Source organism: Aquarana catesbeiana, linkage group LG01, assembly GCF_042186555.1.
Source record: "Aquarana catesbeiana isolate 2022-GZ linkage group LG01, ASM4218655v1, whole genome shotgun sequence".
NCBI lineage: Eukaryota > Metazoa > Chordata > Amphibia > Anura > Ranidae > Aquarana > Aquarana catesbeiana.
Window position 1 is genome coordinate 500,383,432 of NC_133324.1, and position 22,110 is coordinate 500,405,541.

The 22,110-nt window shown below is 41.7% G+C and overlaps 1 protein-coding gene across 1 annotated transcript in view; it reads left to right on the forward strand.

Moving 5' to 3' along the window:
* The first annotated feature begins 17,645 nt into the window (after window positions 1-17,645).
* Window positions 17,646-22,110, forward strand: part of NWD1 (NACHT and WD repeat domain containing 1) — a 122,839-nt gene continuing 118,374 nt past the window's right edge. Inside the window, exons 1-2 of the mRNA XM_073592867.1 lie at window positions 17,646-17,758; window positions 21,729-21,814. Coding sequence (XP_073448968.1) covers window positions 17,656-17,758; window positions 21,729-21,814 — 189 coding nt within the window. The 5' untranslated portion in view covers window positions 17,646-17,655. The remainder of the gene's footprint in view (window positions 17,759-21,728; window positions 21,815-22,110) is intronic.

Consider the following 22,110-nt stretch of genomic DNA (forward strand, 5'->3'; position numbering starts at 1 on the left):
TACAAGAGGGACTCAGAAAAACAAAGACTGATTTGTTAATGGTAATGACAGACTGGATGATATACAGTATCTCACAAATATCTTTTCATGTGAAAACACTGAAGAAATTACACTTTTCTACAATGTAATGTAGTAAGTTTACAGCTTGTATAACAGTGTAAATTGCTGTCCCCTCAAAATAACTGAACACACAGCCATTAATGTCTAAACTGCTGACAACAAAAGTGAGTACACCCCTAAATGAAAATGTCCAAATTGGGCCCAAATTACCATTTTCCCTCCCCAGTGTCATGTGACTCGTTAGTGTTACAAGGTTTCAGGTGTGCATGGGGAGCAGGTGTGTTAAATTTGGTGTTATCACTCTCACTCTCTTAAACTGGTCACTGGAAGTTCAACATGGCACCTCATGGCAAATAACTTGCTGAGGATCTGAAAAAAAGAATTGTTGCTCTACATAAAGATGGTCTAGGCAATAAGAAGATTGCCAAGACCCTGAAACTGAGCTGCAGCATGGTGGCCAAGACCATACAGCAGTTTAACAGGACAGGTTTCACTCAGAACAGGCCTCGCCATGGTCGACCAAAGAAGTTGAGTGCACGTGCTCAGCGTCATATCCAGAGGTTGTCTTTGGGAAATAGATGTATGAGTGCTGCCAGCATTGCTGCAGAGGTTGAAGGAGTGGTGGGTCAGCCTGTCAGTGCTTCAGACCATACTCCGCACACTGCATCAAATTGGTCTGCATGGCTGTCATCCCAGAAGGAAGCCTCTTCTAAAGATGATGCACAAGAAAGCCCGCAAACAGTTTGCTGAAGACAAGCAGACTAAGGACATGGATTACTGGAACCATGTCCTGTGGTCTGATGAGACCAAGATAAACGTATTTGGTTCAGATGGTATCAAGTGTGTGTGGCAGCAACCAGGTGAGGAGTACAAAGACAAGTGTGACTTACCTACAGTCAAGCATGGTGGTGGACGTGTAATGCTCTGGGGCTGCATGAGTGCTGCCAGCACTGGGGAGCTACAGTTCATTGAGGGAAACATGAGTGCCAACATGTACTGTGACATATTGAAGCAGAGCATCATCCCCTCTCTTCGGAGACTGGGCCACTGGGCAGTATTCCAACATGATAATGACCCCAAACACACCTCCAAGACGACCACTGCCTTGCTAAAGAAGCTGAGGGTAAAGGTGATGGACTGGCCAAGCATGTCTCCAGACCTAAACCCTATTGAGCATCTGTGGGGCATCCTCAAATGGAAGGTGGAGGAGCACAAGGTCTCTAACATCCACCAGCTCCATGATGTTGTTATGGAGGAGTGGAAGAGGACTCCAGTGGCAACCAGTAAAGCTCAAGTGAACTCCATGCCCAAGAGGGTTAAGGCAGAGCTGGAAAATAATGGTGGCCACACAAAATATTGACACTTTGGACCCAGTTTGGATATTTTCACTTAGGGGGTGTACTCACTTTTGTTGCCAGCGGTTTAGACATTAATGGCTGTGTGTTGAGTTATTTTGATGGGACAGCAAATTTACACTGTTATACAAGCTGTACTACTCACTACTTTACATTGTAGAAAAGTGTAATTTCTTCAGTGTTGTCACATGAAAAGGTATAATAAAATATTTACAAAAATGTGAGGGGTGTACTCACTTTTGTGAAATACTGTATGTCATTTTTAATTTTACCTTTAGTACCACTTTAATAGACAGTGGTGGTATTTTTAGGCTTTCTAAGAATTATTCAGGCAGACCTTTAAAGGAGAGAAAGTGCAAGAAAGTGCTGTCAGTTGGGTGATAGGGAAACCATGATCAATAATGAACGGACCAGATCAGAACTGGTCCGACCTGCCTCCCTACAAAGCTTACCATTATCGAAGTATGTGTACAGAGGCATGTGAACTGAGATCATCAGCGGCAGCTCCCTAAAGGCTCATTTAAACAGTCCCTAAGAGAAAACACATGTTGTTATAGAGATGGTGTACTGTCACACACATTGCGTGTCTAGCATTGTACTCCCCTGTAGACAAAAGCTACTCACTGTTTCATTGCAGTTAGCATCATCAACAGCTCCACTCTGTTACTTTCAGAAGAATTATTTTTACAGAGACTTCTTTATATATAAATTTTTTTCTTTATTTCTGTCACTGTATAATCAATGGTGAGACATACATAAAATTCATTAACAGGTGGGTAGCCCGAGTATGGAATTGAAGTGAAGGTTTTTTTTTAGCAAGATCTGTTGTTATTTTTCTACACAACCAGGTAAGGACTAATTAATTAATTAATGATTAATGAATGATTATTGTATTATATGTATTTGTGTGACAAAATGTAAGTTTTGTGTATACAAGAAAACAGTTTTTAAACTATGATTAAGTATATATATATATATATATATATATATATATATATATATATATATATATACAGTATCTCAGAAAAGTGAGTACACCCCTCACATTTTTGTAAATATTTTATTATATCTTTTCATGTGACAACACTGAAGAAATGACACTTGGCTACAATGTAAAGTAGTGAGTGTACAGCTTGTATAACAGTGTAAATTTGGTGTCCCCTCAAAATAACTCACAGCCATTAATGTGTAAACCACTGACACACCACTAAGAGCCCTTTCACACTGGGGCCGCCCGTGCGTTTGCGGTAAAGCACAGCTCATCATAGCTTCTGCTACGCATTTCGGCCGCTAGTGGGGCATTTTAACCCCAAAAAAAGGGTTAAAAACTCCTGGGTTGTGGTGCTTCAGAAGCCCTTTGGAAGCGCTGCCCATTCATTGCAAACCGCCACAAAGATGCTGCTTGCAGGACTTTTTCTAACGTCCCGCAAGCGCACTGCCTGGGTATGAAAGCTCCCACTGCAATGAATGGGAGACAGTTTTCAAGAGCTTTACAGGTGCTATTTCTAGCGTTAAAACACCTGAAAACCAACGTGAAAGGGCTCTTAGTCACAATGTCCAAATTGGTACTGAAGTGTTAATATTTTGTGTGGCCACCATTGTTTTCCAGCACTGCCTTAGCCCTCTGGGCATGGCGTTCAACAGAGCTTTACAGGTTGCTACTGGAGTCCTCTTACACTACTCCATGAGGACATCACAGAGCTGATGGATGTTAGAGACCTTGCGCTCCTCCATCTTCCGTTTGAGGATGTCCCACAGATGCTCAATAGGGTTTAGATCTGGAGATATGCTTGGCCAGTTCATCACCTTTACCCTCAGCTTCTTTAGCAAGGCAGTGGTTGTCTTGGAGATGTGTTTGGGGTCCTTATCATGTTGGAATACTGCCCTGCAGCCCAGTCTCTGAAGGGTGGGGATCATGCTCTGCTTCAGTATGTCACAGTACATGTTGGCATTCATAGTTCTTTCAATGAACTGTAGCTCCCCAGTGCCGGCAGCAATCATGTAGCTGAAGACCATGACACTCCCACCACCATGTTTGACTGTAGGCAAGACACACTTGTCGTTGTACTCCTCACCTGGTTGCCACCACGCACGCTTGACACCATCTGAACCAAATAAGTTTATCTTGGTCTCATCAGACCACAGGACATGGTAACAGTAATCCATGTTCTTGTCTGCTTGTCTTCAACAAACTGTTTGCAGGCTTTCTTGTGCATCATCTTTAGAAGAGGGTTCCTTCTGGGATGACAGCCATACAGAGCAATTTGATGCAGTGTGCGGCATATGGTCTGAGCACTGACAGGCTGACCCTCCACCCCTTCAACCTCTACAGCAATGCTGGCAGCACTCATACGTCTAAGACAACCTCTAGATTTGACGCTGAGCATGTGCACTCAGCTTCTTTGGTCAACCATGGCGAGGCCTGTTCTGAGTGAAACCTCTCCTGTTAAATCGCTGTATGGTTTTGGCCACCGTGTTGCAGCTCAGTTTCAGGGTCCTGGCAATCTTCTTATAGCCTAGGCCATCTTAACAATTCTTTTTTTCAGATCCTCAGAGAGTTCTTTGCCATGAGGTGCCATGTTGAACTTCAAGTGACCAGTATGAGAGAGTGAGAGCAATAACACCAAATTTAACACACCTGCTCCGCATTCACATCTTGTAACACTAACGAGTCACATGACACCGGGGAGGGAAAATGGCTAAATTGGGCCAAATTTGGACATTTTCACTTAGGGGTGTACTCACTTTTGTTGCCAGCGGTTTAGACATTAATGGCTGTGTGTTAAATTATTTTGAGGGGACAGCAAATTTACACTGTTATACAAGCTGTATGCTGCTCACTACTTTACATTGTAGCAGTGGCGTTGCTATGGGGGTGCGGGGGGTGCGGCCCGCACCCGGGTGACACCCGCCAGAGGGTGACACCCGGCTCAGACTGGCACCGCATTGAGAGGGGCGCCGCCACCTCGGCTCCCTCCTTCCCTTCTCCTCTCCTCTGCTCTTTGCGATCTGCGGGGAGAGTGGGGGAGGAGGGAGTGAGGCAGAAATAGACTGGCTGCCCGGGATGCGACCGTCCTCACACACACTTCCACACGGCGCGGCCGCGGCTGCACTCACTGCAGCTTCCTCCTTGGCTGAGTTGGCTCTGACATGTACACAGGCAGGGAGGAAGACCCGAGGATGTGGAGGGACACCATCATGCTACAGCACCTGCCCTTAGGTATGCAAAAGGAGTGTTGCAGAGGAGGGGGACATAGTGGTTGGGGGCATTGGCAGGTAACAACTATGCTGCCAGGAGTGCTTTTAGGGGGGTTAGAGAATAGGTGCTAGGGGGTGCTCTTTGTTTTGGGTTGGAGAGGACTTGTACTAGAAGTAGAAGAGGCCCCCTAGCACATATCCTTTCACCCCCCCAAATCAAAGATCCTATCTCGGATCCATCCACCCCCCAAATCCCATTCTGGCTCCATCCACCCCCCAATCCCATCCAGCTCCACCCACCCACCGATCCCATACCCGCTCATCCATCCCCCTGATCCCATACCCGCGCATCCATCCCCCTTGATCCTGATCCCATCCAAGCTCCATTCATCCCCCCGATCCCATACCCGCTCATCCATCCCCTCTGATCCCATCCCGGCTCCGTTCATCCCCCGATCCCATTCCGGCTCCATCCATCCCCCCTGATCCCATCCCGTCTCCATCCATCCCCCGATCCCATTCTGGCTTCATCCATCCCCCTGATCCCGTACCTGCTCCATCCACCCCCCTGATCCCATCCCCAATCCCATCCCTGCTCCATCTATTCCCCCGATCCCATCCCCGCTCTATCCATTCCCCCGATCACATCCTGCCTCCATTCATTCCCCCCATCCCTTCCCAGCTCGACCCAGCCCCCGATCCCATACCCACTCCAGCCATCCCCCCTGATCCTGATCCCATCCCGCCTCTATCCATCCCCTCAATCCCATCCTGGCTCCATACATCCCCCCCTGATCCCATACCCACTCCATCCATCCCCCCTGATCCTATCCCCACGTCATCCACCCCCCCGATCCCATCCCCGATCCAATTCCGGCTCCATCCACCCCCCCAATCACATCCCATCTCCATCTATTGTGGTAGGTTAAGGGGGGGGGGGGAAACCACACCGACCCACTAGCCTGCTTAGTGCCGGGGAGTGGGGGGGTGACACCATGTATTACCGCACCAGGTGACACCAACCCTAGTGACGCCACTGCATTGTAGCAAAGTATAATTTCTTCAGTGTTGTCACATGAATAGTAATAAAATATTTACAAAAATTTGAGGGGTTTACTCACTTTTGTGAGATACTGTGTGTATATATATATATATATATATATATATATATATATATATATATATATATATATATATATATAATGTTTATTTTGTTTTTTTGCTGCTTAGCAATTTTTCCATATTTTATTATTTTGAGGAAATATATGCCGTTAATAGAGTAAACGATAACATTGCCTAGTAATGAGTATAGGTTTGCTTTCAATTTTTGAATTGTAATCAATGTGATAAAAACTGATTGGATGCTAATGATCACACCTCTGCTTTCCTTATTACCCATTTTAGAACTGTGCCCAATGGGTTTTTGTTACGTTTGCCCTGCTGTGGGCTCTTATAAACTGTAAAAATCTATGCAGGCCTCTATTATATGCTCTCTCCTTTAAATGGGTAAGGCCAGTGACAATATAAAATCCAGAAATCAAGATAGGGAGAGAGTATCACTGCTCCAAGTGGGTCAGACAAGAGTAAAAAGCCTCTTCTCCAGTTTAGAAGCCCAGGTGCTGGCAATGCATATAGCAATCAAACATCGGAAGAAGTTCTGGACTCCAAAAAGTTTTTTTGCCTTTTATTAAAAAAAATGTCATCTAAAATACAGGTCACAGCAGAGCGGAAAAAAAGCTAAAAAGCAGAAAAAGCTAGCTTTTTTCCGCTCTGCTGTGACCTGTATTTTAGATGACATTTTTTTGAATAAAAGGCAAAAAAACTTTTTTGGCGTGCGGCTGTCCTGAACTTCTTCCGATGTTTGATTGCCAGTGACAATATACTACAAACTCAGTTATGTGAAAGTTGTGTCTATACTTAAGGCTAGGTTCACACTGCTGCAGTGCGAATTTAGCGCGATTTTGATCCAATTGCGTTGCAAATTTGCATTGCGAATTCTTTGTGTGTTCTTGCGATTCTACTGCAAATTTTGCAATCTATGGAGCTGAATTCGCATTGCACACGGATCAAACTCAGACAGGACCCTTTTTTTACGCAGCTTAAATTCGCAACGCATTGATGTGAACAGCACTCATGGAAAACAATGTTATTAAAATGACTTGCGAATTTGAGCGATCGCAGCGGCTCAAATTCGCAATAAAATTCGCAGCAGTGTGAACCTAGCCTCAGTGCCTGAGGAGTATCTGCTTACTTCAGACCTTCTGCCATCTCCTGTGCAGCTGTGCCTCGCCAATTCAAAGGGACAACCAACTAAAAACCTTCATTAAAATATCTTCTGGGGTAAAGCAATGCTTATAAAATGTGATACATACTACATGCTGCCAACTTTTAATGTGATGTTGCCAGCTGCATATTTTGCTAGCGGAATTCAGCAGTATGCAGTATATTGGAAATTGCTGATGCACTTTGCAGCACACCAATATGGTGCCCTTGGAGATGAGCTGCAGACGGTCTTTAACCTTCTCTCATGGGCTGATTCTCTATTGGCTGTGCACATTGTGTATCTTTGGAGCATCTGTTGCACATTTCCATGGACATTTGAGTGTGTAGTGGTGTATACTGAATAAAGTGGAGTTTATTAGTGGATGTGACAGGACTTAAGTTAGTTACAACCCTACACACCAGTACATGGGGGTTCTTCCCACACTCTTTTCGGCTGTATAAACATTTGTTGGCCTTCTTGTTAAAAAAAAAAAAAAAAAAAAAAAAAAAACAACAAACATTTGTTGCCTCTGGTGGCAATCTGTCTTATAATGCAGAAGTAACCATTTGGCTATTAGAATGGACCATCCGCTTGTATATGTGTTAAGAGTGGGTCCCGAAGAAGCAATTTAAATGCAGATTTAAATGCAAAACACGTTGATCCCAGATGCCATATAAGGGACAGTTGCATATACCGAATGTTACCTATGCCAAATCTCAGCTAAAATTGGTTACATTTTATGTATTTCCACTAGACTTTGCCTTTTAATTGTATAATAAAGATGTTACTGGTTTTATACATATTTTGGGGGTAGAGGTTTTGAGGTTTAATTTAAATAAAGGGATATTGCCCACAGAGCAATTAAAATAAGGTACAAGATGCATCCACCCTCTGTGTTTTCAGTTAAAAAGTAAGAAACCTCATTTGCAGCTAACTGCTATCCAGTGATGCTAATGGACCTCTATGGTTGAGCCTCCTGCAGATATTAACCATTTCAATACTGGGCACTTTCATCCCCTTCCTGCCCAGGCCAATTTTCAGTTTTCAGTTTTGTTGCACTTTGAATGACAATTGCGTGGTCATGCAATACTGTACCCATATTAAATTTTTATAATTTTTTTGAGACAGTTTTCTTTTGGTGGTATATAATCACCACTGGGTTTTTTTTTTTTTTTGCTAAACAAACAAAAAAATACTGAAAATTGTGAAAAAAAACGTTTTTTCATTTCTGTTATAAAATTTTACAAATAAGTAGTTTTTCTTGTGTGCTGATGAGGCTGCACTGATGGGCCACTGATAGGCTGCACTGATGGGCACAGATGAGGCTGCACTTATAACCTGCACAGATGGGCACTGATAGGCACTGATGAGGCTGCAGTGATAATCAGGACACTGATTTGCTTTCTGATTCTCCTTTCCTTACACAAACACAGGACATGAGGAAAGGACTGCCGTTAACTGGCAAGTCTGTTTACATGTGATCAGCTGTGAGTGGACACAGCTGATCGCACGGTAAAGGGCTGCTGTGATTGGCCCTTTACTACAATCTATGATCAGCTGTGTCCAGGGGACACAGCAGTCACAGAGTGCACCCGATGCATGGGGCGGGGTTCTGGGAGGACATCCATGGATGCCCTCCCAGAACTAGACAACTGTGCTGTAGCCATCTTTCAGCTAAATCGCGGTACTAAAGAGGACAAAAAAAGGACGTTTTGGTCACCAAGCTCAGTTTTAAATTTACTTGAATGATTTTTATGCATTTTAAACACAACCAATATATGTAAAACAAAAAATAGATTCCATGTGCTTAGTGTACAAATTAAAGATATGTGACAACAGAAACACTGAAATATCCAAATATTAGTAATCTAAACACAGCACAACTAATATATGCACCTGACAATCTTTAGAACAGGTTCCTCTAAATACATTGCAAAGCAGCACTTGGCCTCGGACTGAAAGGGTCAACTATCTGAGCCAGTCAGGGTTATATAGTTTAGTGCCAGGGTGAATAAAAATCAATGATTTAAAAAAAAAAATAATAAAAACAAATCAGATTTTTTAAATATTAAATCGGATTTATTTTTATTTTTATCAAATTTATTTTAATAAAATGCTTTTGGAGTAAAAATCTATCTAAAGATAATTTTCTATTTAAGATACATTAATCATTTAGTTTATTCAGCTTGAAGTGGAGCTTAGTTATGCAGCATGAGGCTGTATATTCTGCAATATTTACATTTTTGGTAATCTCATTCAATGAATCCAAGCTCTGCAAGCTGACATAACACGCACTGCACTGATGCATTCACACAATATCACAGTAACCAAGAGATAAAATAAAGTTCAGGAATATTCCTTTATCCAATTGTTTTGCAAATCTATGTACACTACAAACTGTATGATTGAATCCTTCCATTTAACCCTTTCATGACTAAGCCTATTTTTGAAATTTGGTGTTTACAAGTTAAAATCCATATTTTTTGCTAGAAAATTACTTAGAACCCCCAAACATTATATATATATATATATATATATATATATATATATTTTTTAGCAGAGAATCTAGAGAATAAAATGGAGATTGTTGCAATATTTTAAATCACACGGTATAATGTGAAAGATGATGTTATGCCGAGTAAATAGATAACAAACATGTCAGGCTTTATTAACAAAACTATGGTAGCTATGAATTTCCATAGGCGACGCTTTAAATTTTTTTTTACGGTTACCAGGTTAGAGTTACAGAGGAGGTCTAGGGCTAGAATTAACGATCGCGGCGATACCTCACATGTGTTATTTGAACACCGTTTACATATGCGTGCGCGACTTCCGTATGCGTTTTCTTCGCTGCGCGAGCTCGCGGGGACGGGGGCGCTTTAAAAAATTTATTTTTTTTTATATTTAATTTATTTATTTTTATACTTAAAAATTGTGTTTAAAAAAAAAAAAAGGGTTTTTTTTACTTTTATTGCTGTCACAAGGAATGTAAACATCCCTTGTGACAGTAATAGGTGGTGACAGGTACTCTTTATGGAGGGATGGGGGGTCTAAAAGACCCCCCATCCCTCCTTTACACTTCAAAGCATTCAGATCGCCGAAAACGGCGATTCTGAATACTGTGTATTTTTTAAAATTCTGCGCCATTGGCAGCCGAGTAAACGGGAAGTGACGTCATGACGTCGCTTCCGCGTTTACATTGAGAAGGCTGGAACGAAGCCGCCCACAGCTTCGTTCCAGCCCGCCCACAGCCGCCGGAGGCAGACGATTGGACACCGGGCCTCCCGATCGCACGGGAGGCCCGGTAAGAGCGGCGGGAGGTGGAGGGAGGGGGGGGATGTCCCCTCCCGCTCCTCCGGTATAACATCCGAGCGGCTTTTAGCCGCATCGGTTGTTATATACAGGTAGCCGATCGCCCGCTCGAAACAACGGTACCGGGATGATGCATGCAGCTGCGGGCATCATCCCGGTATAACCCCCGAAAGCCGAGTACGCAGATGTGTGTACGGTCGGCGGGAAGGGGTTAAAGAGCACCTGTCATTTCAAATCCATCATGGCAGCACCTGTTAGTGGACATCCACTCACCTGCTACCGCCACGTCCCTCACCTTGTTGTGTCACTGCTGCATCACCAGCCGTCCCATTAAAGTGAATGGGACTGTCGGTGAGTCAACAGCGGGTTGAAGGAGGAGCCGCTCCGGGACAGAGATGACAGTTGATCTTTAAAATATAGTTGTTTTAAAGTTGATTTAAATCAAGCCTTTTTACTAGTGATTTACCGTATATACTCGAGTATAAGTCAAGATTTTCAGCCCTTTTTTTGGGGCTGAAAGTGCCCCCCTCGACTTATACTCCAGTCACCGCCGTCTGACTACATGATCAGTGTGTCATACAGATAGATTGCGGCCAGCGTGTGATATTACCATTCGGCGGCCATTCACTGTTCAATAGCCGTGCCTCCTCCTCGTCTGTGAAAGGCAGAACACTCCATTTCCCAGCAGTTAGTGTACAGCCTATCACGGACATGGTATGAGGATGAGAGAATGTCTGTGATAGGCTGACTGCTGACTGCTGGGAAATGGAGTGTTCTGCCTATCACAGACGAGGAGGGGGCGCGGCTTTTGAACAGTAGAATGGCCGAATGGTATTATCACACGTTGATCGGTGCAGAGTGGCACATGAAGGATGGAGATCGCCACACGGAGGCTGCACAGGACACAGGTAGGATGCACACATACACAGGGATACATGCACAGGACACAGGTAGGATGCACACATACACAGGGATACATGCACAGGACACCGGTAGGATGCACGCATACACAGAGACACATGCACAGAACACAGGTAGGATGCACACATACACAGGGACACATGCCCAGGACACAGGTAGGTGACACATGCACAGGACACAGGTAGGTGACACATGCGCAGGACACATGCACACATACACAGGGACACATGCACAGGACACAGGGACACATGCACAGGACACAGGTAGGTGACACATGCACAGGACACAGGTAGGTGACACATGCGCAGGACACATGCACACATACACAGGGACACATGCACAGGACACAGGGACACATGCACAGGACACAGGTAGGTGACACATGCACAGGACACAGGTAGGTGACACATGCACAGGACACAGGGAGGTATACAGCTGCAGATGGGCATTGTTGACCCTCTTTTTCTACTTACAGTAGCTGCTGCATTTCTCACCCTTGTCTTATACTCGGGTCAATAAGTTTTTTCCAGTTTTTTGTGGTAAATTAGGGGCCCCAACTTATACTTGGATCGACCTATACCCGAGTATATACGGTAAATCATGATTTAAATCAACTTGATTTGAATCCCAACCACAACACTACCTGCCTTGAGTTTGCATGTTCTCCCTGTGCCTGCATGGGTTTCCTTTGGGTACTCCGGTTTCTTCCCACACTCCAAAGACATGCTGGTAGGTTAATTGGATCCTGTCTAAATTGTCCCTAGTATGTATGAATGTGAGTTAGGGACCTTAGATTGTAAGCTCCTTGAGGGTAGGGACTGATGTGAATGTACAATGTATATGTAAAGCGCTGCGTAAATTGACGGCGCTATATAAGTACCTGAAATAAATAAAATAAATAAATCAAATTCACCTTGTTTAGTGATGTCAACAATATAACAAAGATCAAGGAATAGAATGTCAGTCAAAGAAACCGTAAACAGAAATGAACACCCACTAGAGCTGTGGGGGAAAGACAGTCAAATGAGTGATACAAAATGCAGTGTCAAGGGTTAAAAAAAATGAATTAATGATAAAAACGATCATATAGGTCTATCTCAATCAATAAAGAGATGATAATAGCGTACACTTGGTATATGCTGAATGGGTACTTAGTAGGTAGCCCTACAGAATAAGGCAACCGTATCCAAAAAACAAAAATCAAAAACAAAAAGACAAAAACAGTGACATTAAACACATAACAAATAACATGTACTGATGCCAGCTGATCAATGTGCAGGTGGTTAATGGACGAGGTTGGGACTTTAAATGAGACACTGGGTCTCCATCCCTGTGCATACATAAGACAGGAAGGTTTGGACTTTGAATGAGGTGGGCAAATGAGGCCAAAGGAGCAGTCACCAATAAATAAACCATTTTGTTAATACACAGTAGCAAAATGACATGATAATGGTCCCAATGAGGATTGTACTGTCAAATCATATGCAATTACATCAATGATACATAGTAAACATGGTGAACGGCCCCCAAATGGTGCAGGGCAAATAATCCTAAAAAAGAAAAAACATCCATTGGAAAAGCATAAGGTCACAGGATAAATGAATAGAAGCTTGTTGGTATGTAAACCTAGTAAAAACGTATAATTGTCTGGTGCATGTTGTAAGTCTGACGCGTTTCTTGTATCAAACACTCTTTCCCTGAATCATTTGTTTCCCTTTTTTAGGGGTTAATTTAGTATGATACAACATGTCCCATCCCATGGTTTTCACCTATCATTTTCGTTCATTCATTTGTTTCTTTCCCCTCCCCCTTGGTGCAGCTATGCAGTGTGTCTCCGGGGAGTCCGCTTCTGGTTGGCTGCCGCCTTTTGTTCAGTGTCCGGGAGCTGCGAGGCATGGCAGGGTCCCTCCCTTTTCCCCCCTCGTCCGCCTCGGCTGGTGCGGGGGATTGGGGCGGGTTTACCTCTGTGCGTCGGCATCACGCCTCCATGTCACACACGTGACATCTGGCATGAGTGTCTCGGCATTGGCGTTGTGTTTTCCACTTCCGTGTAGACACGTGGATGGCGGCCTCCCCAGCAGCTGTGGGCGGCGGTTGCCGCTGCGCTGGAGGAGTCCTCCGTTCGCCTTAGTGCTGCACTGTGTGATGCTGGATGGAGTTTTCTCTGATTGGGGTGGGAATTGGCTGCATATAGGGTCCTCCATTTTGACTAGCCTGTTCTCAGGCAGCACGTCCATCACTGGGTCAGATATGGTTGGTTACTATCCACTATCTATAGGTAAGGGGGACACTATATGAGTATCTTTATACTTTTTTGTCAATGGGGGCTCCAGCTTAGCTTGGGGCTATACCTCACACATATCACTTCTATTACTACAGAACCATCACCCTCACCCATTACCAGTGTGGACCTACTATTGTTTGGGGGCCGTTGTGTGCGTTTGGCCTCCCCCCTCTCTTTGAGCTCCTCCCTCAACTCCCGGACCTGAATTAGTTGGTGGCCTTATGATTGCGGACCTCGTGGAGTTCACACTCCTGTGGCATGTGAGTATCCATTGGGGGTTAGTGGCTTTTTGCCTCCCCTGCATGCTCATTTTTCTCTTTTATTTTTCTCTTTTTTTACAGTGCATTTTTGCACCTTACTTATTTTTAACACAACTTCCCCTCTCCCTTTTTAGATTCTGGTGCTATATCGCCCCTGAAGAGTGTTTGATACACGAAACACGTCGGAATTACAACATGCACCAGACAATTATACGTTTTCATTAGGTATACATACCAACAAGCTTCTATTCATTTATCCTGTGACCTTATGCTTTTCCAATGGATGTTTTTTCCTTTTTAGGATTATTTGCCCTGCACAATGTGCAGGTGGTTAAACCACAGCGATCGCCATATTAGAATACTATAAGAAATCTTAAATGATATGGCTTAGCCATCTGCACAGAAATCCCTGGGGGCTCGAGTCACTGGAAGGTTTAGAAGATGGCTAATAGGGTAGGAGATGGACAGAGATGAAGGTAAAATTGGACTCCAAATCTAAAGGAGCAAGAGAATGACAATATCTTCAGATATAGTCCAAGTCGGACAGGCCATTCAATCCAGGATTGACATACATCACAGTGCAATCACAGTGCAAGGATTATGTCAATTAATTCAATTTATGTGCGTGCAGCACCGGAGGCAGTCCTTATGAATAACTATTCCAATGCGTTAATGTGGCATATGGATCCTGATCAAAGATTTCTATGGCCTTCACTGCTCAAATAGACAATCAGCAATTCTGGAAGCAATTGCCACAGCGAAAAGCTGATAACCCCCAATGCAAATAGGACTGTATACAACGTCTCCACTGGTTGGCTAAACTGCTATGCCTATGGGATAAATGGGTGGTTACCGGATCGGCTTATTATGCTGAGCAGGTGAACAGTGATTGGCCGCAATAGTTCATATGGCCATATAGCTGGCTTGATAGATAAAAAGGTAGAGAGTAAGTACGATATCCCCGTATGGCAACTGTCCGGTTTCCTGTATCGTTTATCCTGCAAATTGGTACATAGTTCACGTCTTCAAGGCATGAAGTACATCCTTATTGTGTTGCTCAGACTTTCCCCAGTCTCCTCAACTGTGTCACCATCCCTGGCTTACATCGGCTCCCTTCCAGGACATGATGGATTCAGCGTCATGTGACGCTGATGACGTCAATACGTTTCAAGATGCTTCGTCTGGATGTTGGGGTGGTTCACCGACTGCTCCTTATCAAGGCATCTCCGCCATGGCTAACATCCACCCCCGTACTTGATCTTAAAAGAACCAATTGTTCTTGTCTTTTTGTTCCCATAGCAAACTTTTCATTTAGATGGATAGACTCAACCGAGTTTTTTTTTAAAAAGAAACAGTAAACAAGAGCTAATGACAAGTGAGGTAATTCAGAAAATAAATAATGCAACACAGTACCCCTTTAAAGAGACGCCCATCCATCCTGTAGGGCTGAAGATATAAACGATAGCTTTCAGACTAAGAGATTTTCCAAAAATGAGCAAAAAAAGAGTAAACCAAAATACCAAGCTAACTCACTTGTAGGCCCTCAGTCAAAAGAGACTAAGTTTAAGCTCCAGGAAGTTTGACAAATCTACTACCCCCAGCTAACTTGTGTATGGGGTTCTTCTGCTGGTTAGTTGGGGCCCTTACGTTGGTGTGCAGTGAAGGATGCAGTCCCTTTAAGATATGAATAAATGGAGTGATCCTAATTGGAAGTAAAGTGATGTGCAGTGTTCACCTAAATAGGCAATGAATAAGTAGAAAAAGGTTAACTTAAACGGTATTGGGTCAAAGCGAGAGTCACTTTCAGAAAAGAGGGGGGGGAATGTAAGGTGTGTTCTCCTTTAAATAGATACATTTAACTTGCGCGGCACACTTCTTCCTGCGTTGGCTTGAATTTGGGCCAAAGTAAATGCAGCATTCTGTCTAGCAAGTAATAAAGGGGTTAATTCAGTCAGGTAACCTGCAGGCAGTATACGTGGCAACAATTAAGAAGAGTAGACTGTAGCAATAGATGGGCTATAGCGTCTTTGCTGCTTGCAAAGGCCTTTACTGGAGAAAGTCCTTGAATTTGAAACAACTTAGCAAGCACAGTTTCAAGTGGGTTAGGGACTCTCTCACTCGGTCCTTATGCAATGAAGAACAAAGCGATGAACAGCCGGCCCCTTTTTTTTAAAGATTTAGCTGTGTTGTTGATGATGACCTCCCGATCCTGCAGTGAACAGGTCTCCACCAATCAGATCAGCACTGAGGACAGTGTTGAGGGCTTTTATATACAGGTTGCACTATTAGATTAGGACTTTGCAGGGTTTGTTTACCTGTCTCCGACCCACGATTTCTGGTGCCAGTGTGGGGAGGAGGTGACCAGGGGGGTTATGGTAACAGAAGAGAAATGTGGATGAGCGGTGTGTAAGCAAAGCCTGTAAACTCCTGATCTGACAACGCTTGAAGCTGGCAGCTGTGTGTACACCATTGCAGGAGCGGTGCACTGACAGAAGGGCGAGAGAATGAAAACTCCACCTCCCCCTCCTGCCAGCTCTCTCCTTCTCTCCTACTTACTTCTGCACTTGCCTGTGTGGGCTGTGCTCTCCCCCTGCTCCCCCCTACTTCCTGCCAGTGCAGTGCTCCTGTATATCTGTGAACACTACCGCTGGCTGATTAATTCAGGAGCACTGCACTGGCAGCAAGGAGGAGGGAAAGAGAGAGCAAAGCGCACACCCTTCACCTGGCGCTGTCCTCTTCTCATTGCCACTTCCAGCCCTGGACTGACATGAGTAGTGATGCCACTGTCACTACTCCTGTCAGCCTTGTAGCGAAAGGAACTCACAACAGGGTGTCACCATCCCTACAATAAATACTATGCCCCGGAGCAGCCACCCCCTCTGCCCATCCTTTGTTCTGGTCCTGCATATATGTATTTATATGTTGTGTTAAGGAGAAAGTCAAACAACATCTAAAACAGAAAGAAATTACTTTGACAAATATCTTTACATAATCAAAAGTTGCAAATGCTTGCATACTTTCCTTAAAGTATTGTATATGCGGGGGAATAACTGAAAAAAGAGTATATGTCAATAATTATTTAAAATCCTACACATATTGTAATTATTCTTCAGTATCATTTGCAAAAGTAGTGAGTGTATGAATCAATGAACAAACGATAATTAATTAAATTAATATATATATTTTTTAAAAAAGTATCTAAAACAAAAACAAAAAAAAACATTTTGTGTACTGCAAGATGATATAAACAGATACATACAGTAGATGTCCACAGTGTGTGGTGGCATGCCAAAAATACAGGCAAATGTATAATTGCAGGGGGAGTTGTCTAAATTATTATATTTACTACATTGTTAACACTGAAAACAAAATCAAGTATAAAAATCTAAACATGTGATGTATGATGATGTATAAACAGCAAAAAAACAAAGCCAATTGTACTTATTTTTTGATAGATCAGGTAAAGGTTATAACCCTTGTCAGGTGTTTATTACTGTCTGTGTCTGTGACTGGGGATTTACCCTCTTTATTTGTCCTGTTGACCATTGTTATTGGGTTTGAAAGTTTGGAAAACAGCCAAATTTTGAGCGGTCACTGGAACGAGTCAATAATGGGAATATCTTCTAACTATTGAAAAAGGGATTTCCCTCACTTTGGAGAGTTTTCCTCTCACTTCCTGTTGCATTTACAGGACAGGAAAAGAACAGTAAGTTTCCCCAATGGGCCACAGACAATAAAAGATCCTGACATTGACTTTAACCATTAGCCATAAATATGTATCTACATTGTCCAGACATAGAACATTTTTTTTCTTATTTTTGGAAGCTACAGTCTCCTTCAGTCTACTATGCAGCTGTCTGAAAATTGTGAAATTTAAAATAAAGGCATCTAAGGTGTTTAATTTTCAATTATTGATTACTTGGCAATGACAACTTGATTAAAAAAAGAATATCAATTCCTGAATTGTCTTATATTTTTATACAAATAGTTCAATACTGCAAAATGGATCTAGGAAACATAAAAGACATTCTCAGTGGAAAAGATGTGCCTCTCCCTGCAGAGCCTACCAATACTGTCCGACTCTTCATAAGCTCCACATTTTCAGGTAATGTCATGAGAGGTGTCAGCAGGCACACAGCAGGCATTGACCATGGCCTGAGGGATTTATATTTTGTCCTATTTCCTCTGCAGGTTTGCTTTTTTGCAGGAAAAAGGTAGCAGGTGTCCCTGTTCAGAAGAAAGGCCTCCTGTCCACTGTCTATCTTGTTTGCCTGCATTGTTAATGACAATAATGATATGGTTTTAAATAAATAATGACAACTGATTCTTTTCTCAGTCTTAACCCTATCAAGGAGGCTATGCTGCACTGCTTCAGTCTTAGAAAACATCCAGTAGACACTAGAGCCTGCAGGTATCATAATTTAAAAAAACACCATTTTTTTTAACACATCCTGTCGCCAGACCATACATTTCAACAAAAATCTTCCTATAGAATTATATGTGCATTGTATGTATTTTATGTATCTATTTACTAGTAAAAGCCCCAAAAGCTTTGAGGCTGCTGGGTGCTATCATCTTGGGTGTGCTGTCAGCAGCCCCCGCGGACTCAAGTGACACTCAATATTCTCCTTCGCTCCTTCCTTGGCAGTTACATATAAAGGTTATGCAGGGGGGTGAAATGAAGAGAAGGGAGCAGGAGCTGGGCCAGCACAGAGAGTAATTAGGCTTTTCTAGGGAGGGCAGTGACATGCAAGGAGGAAGGGGGCTGTGCTCATGAATTGACTCTTCCTGGAGTAGTCAATTTTTCAAAGTCTATTTTTCAAAACAATGACATTTTTGCATTTGAAATAATGTTGTTTTTTTTGTGCTTTTACCTGTGTTTTTAGTTAGTGGCGCAGTCTTTTTAAAAAGGATTTTTCAGAAAAAAATTACACCAACTGGTGCATATGTGTAGATATCACTTCTGGGCCCAGTAGAATTTATTCCTTAAAAAACCTGGAAATCTCTTCTAATCACATGGCACACAATGTTAACAAACATTTGTAGCATTTCAGTTCAGTAGCTTAAAAATGGTTTGGCAATGCCTTTATGGAAGTCTTGTTGCATTGACTGTAAGAAGATACTGGCAGTTTCAATGGTATGAAGCAGTAATTGTAGTAACGTGACTGTCATACTTAAGTGGTAGTAAGGTCTTTTTTTTACCTTTACCTACAGGTAAGACTTTAATAAGGCCTACCTGTAGGTACAGTGAATATCTCCTAAACTTGCACTGTTTAAGAGATAGTCACACTGCAGGCAGCTGGTGACATCACCATCACATGCGCTCTGAAGGGACGACATACTCGTTCCCACCCTTCAGAGCTCCGTGACGCAGCTTTGACTCCTGCGCGCATGCACGGGAGTTAAGTCATTGTGGCTCGGCTAATCAAACGGCCGGAGCACGCAGACCCGGAAAGGAAGACTGGGTGAAGATGGAAGCCCTGTCAGCAGTGACAGCACACCACTGGAGGGCTTTGTTCTAAGATAATGCATACTAGCACATTATGCTTTTTTTTTTCTTTAAAAAGGTGCAGTTTACTAATGCTTTAACACACTATGAATGGTATCAAATTTAATTTATAGAATAGTGTATATAGATTTTTAGTTACTATTGCAATGTTTCATTTTGATGTTATTTTCCCATTTTTACAGTTTTCCTCTTCCGTATTTTGTTATTATAATAAATGTAAAAAATGACATTTTTAGATTAGCCACCAAAAAGAGCTCCGTGATTTAGATTCGTATTATTAGAAGGAACAATAAGAAGATGCCATTGTGTAGCACTTTAAAGCAGGGCAAATGTAAAAGCAAATATGGCTGCCTCCTTGTACATAAATAATTGCAAATTATACATAGAAAAAAAAAGATTTTTACTATACTAGCAAGGCTGTATTTAGATATTTTGCTGCTTTACACATATCTAAATAAAAGTGAACTTTTGTAAAAGCACCACCCCTTCTATTGCAAGATTTGAAAACAAAAGATCAACTGCTAGAATTTTTTACTGATGGAAGCATGCAGACTAACTAAATATAAAGCAATTGTTTGGGAATATCAAGTTTGCTGTACCTTAGTAGAATTTGGGTTGATATTTTTTTGTTATAAGAACTTTTTGTCGATTTTCTAATTGCTAGTGGGTTAAAATCAATGATCGTTTTCGACCATAGTGATGAGCAGATTCAAAGAAACAGGATGGAAAACTTTTTGAACTATCAAATTTCTAACAGTTTATGTAGTTTTCGTTCAGGAAATGGCATTCATTCCAAAATTGAATGGTAAAAGCAAGCAACAGTTTTAGGTACCTTGGAATGACATTCATACAGTCATGGAATGTCCAAAGAATTTTTGTACAAATATTGAGATGTGCACGATGGAAAAATTTGTTTAATTTCGTATTTGTTTGTTAGGTTAATCATTTTGTTTAGTCATATTTGCTATGTTAGAATTCAGAATCAGATTCATTTTCAGAATTTGTTTTGTATATTTGGATTCGTTACGTATATTCGTTATTTTCAAATAGTTTCAAAATTTAAAAATTTTTCAAATCAATTCAAAATTCAAAATTTTTTTAAACCAATTTGAAATTTGAATTTGATGGCTATAATCATTCTATTTTATTCTATTCTATCCTAATCTATTTGATTTTTTCTAATTCATTCTATTCTAATCTCTTTCTATTCCATTCTTTTATATTCTGTTCTATTCCATTTTATTCTATTCTATTCTTTTCTATTCTATGCTATTCTGTTTTATTCTATTCTTTTATATCCTATTCAATTCTGTTTTATTCTATTCTTTTCTATTCTATTCTAAAGCAGCCTAGGTAGGAATCATCATCTTATTTTACTTTTATACCTGACTGTATTAATTGCAATATGTTTCAATTCCGTATTCAAATTCATTTTTTAATTCAAATTCATTTTCAAATTTGAATTCAAATTCATTTTTTTTTCTAATTTGGATAATTAGTTTCATTATAATTTATTTAGAATTTGTTGAAATTTGTTATTATTGTGATTCGGAAATTCGGATACATCTGAATCTCCAAATAACGAAACTTTTGTCCGAATTGCAATTCGTAACTAAATGAATCGCACATGTCTATACGAATGTTCTTAGAATATTCAGACAAAATGTTAGTTGGAAAATCTACTCGTGTATATCCAGGTTAAGACCAGCAAACAAAAGTAAAGAAGGAGTGGTTTCAATTGTATTGAACTTTAGTCAGCCTCCTGACTGCTCTCAATATCCCATGCTCACTTAAGTCTTGCCCATTGGAGCACAGGCAGGCTGTTCTTCCAGCACAGCTAGAAAATGCCGGGCAGGATATGCTTGCATGCCTAGCATGGTCTGCTCCATTTAGGAAAGCAGGGGGGGCGGTAGGATAACCAGGTATTTTGCACAAAAGAAGCAATGCAAAGAGAACAGGATATTTTTTTAACACAAGTACATGGTGCAGCCGGCAGATATCAGGAATATGAAATGTTGGGGTAACACACACTTCAAAGATAAACTCCAGTTAAAAAAAAAAAAATTGGCTTTGCACTCCAAGAGCTACACACTCATTTTTATCTGGGTTAGTGGGTGAAAAGAAAATGCAGTAAACACTTACCCCAGCAGCTTCTTTTTGCCACTTCATTAGTTGCAAGCACTCTGACGTCATCACGCAGAGTGCAGGAACAGCAGTCCTAAATTGCAAATGAGTTTATGGAGGGCCTGCCCAGACTAGGTGAGTTGAAGTATAACTGCTTTCTCTGTTCCCTCTAGACAAAAAATAACCATTTAAATCTTGCAGTTTGGAAGAAACTCAACTGCAGGGGTCGTTTTTTGTTTTTTTTTGGCTGGAGTTCAGCTTTAACATATATCATATATATACGTAGATATATATATGTAAAGTATATTTCTTCCTTTTTACTATAAAATAGGTTATTGGGATATTTGATTACAGATACTACAGTACAGATACTACATACTACAGTTACTACCTTTGCAATAGAAACTCTGTGAGCATTTTATTACTATTTAACCTTTTTTAGATATGGCGGAGGAGCGTAATGCACTAATGGAGATAGCATATCCTGAGATACAAACCTTTTGCCAGCAACATGGACTAACATTTGAGGTAAAAACACATTAATTTAAAGAATTTGTCAAGCCAAAAAATATTTAGTTGTGAGTATGGAAGGATTTGAACCCCAGTCAGGTTTTTATTACTATCCAGGGATCTGTTATTTCTGATATTTCTCAAACTTACTGTCCCAGTGGCTACAGTTTGATCAGATGGGAAGATCTCCAAAAGCATACGAAGAACTATAAAAATGTAGAAAGGGAGGGCTAAAATGCTGTCAGTTTTAATTGCTGTATATATCCCCATTGTAGATTTTGCTTTGACTTTCACCATGACAACAAATGAGGGAA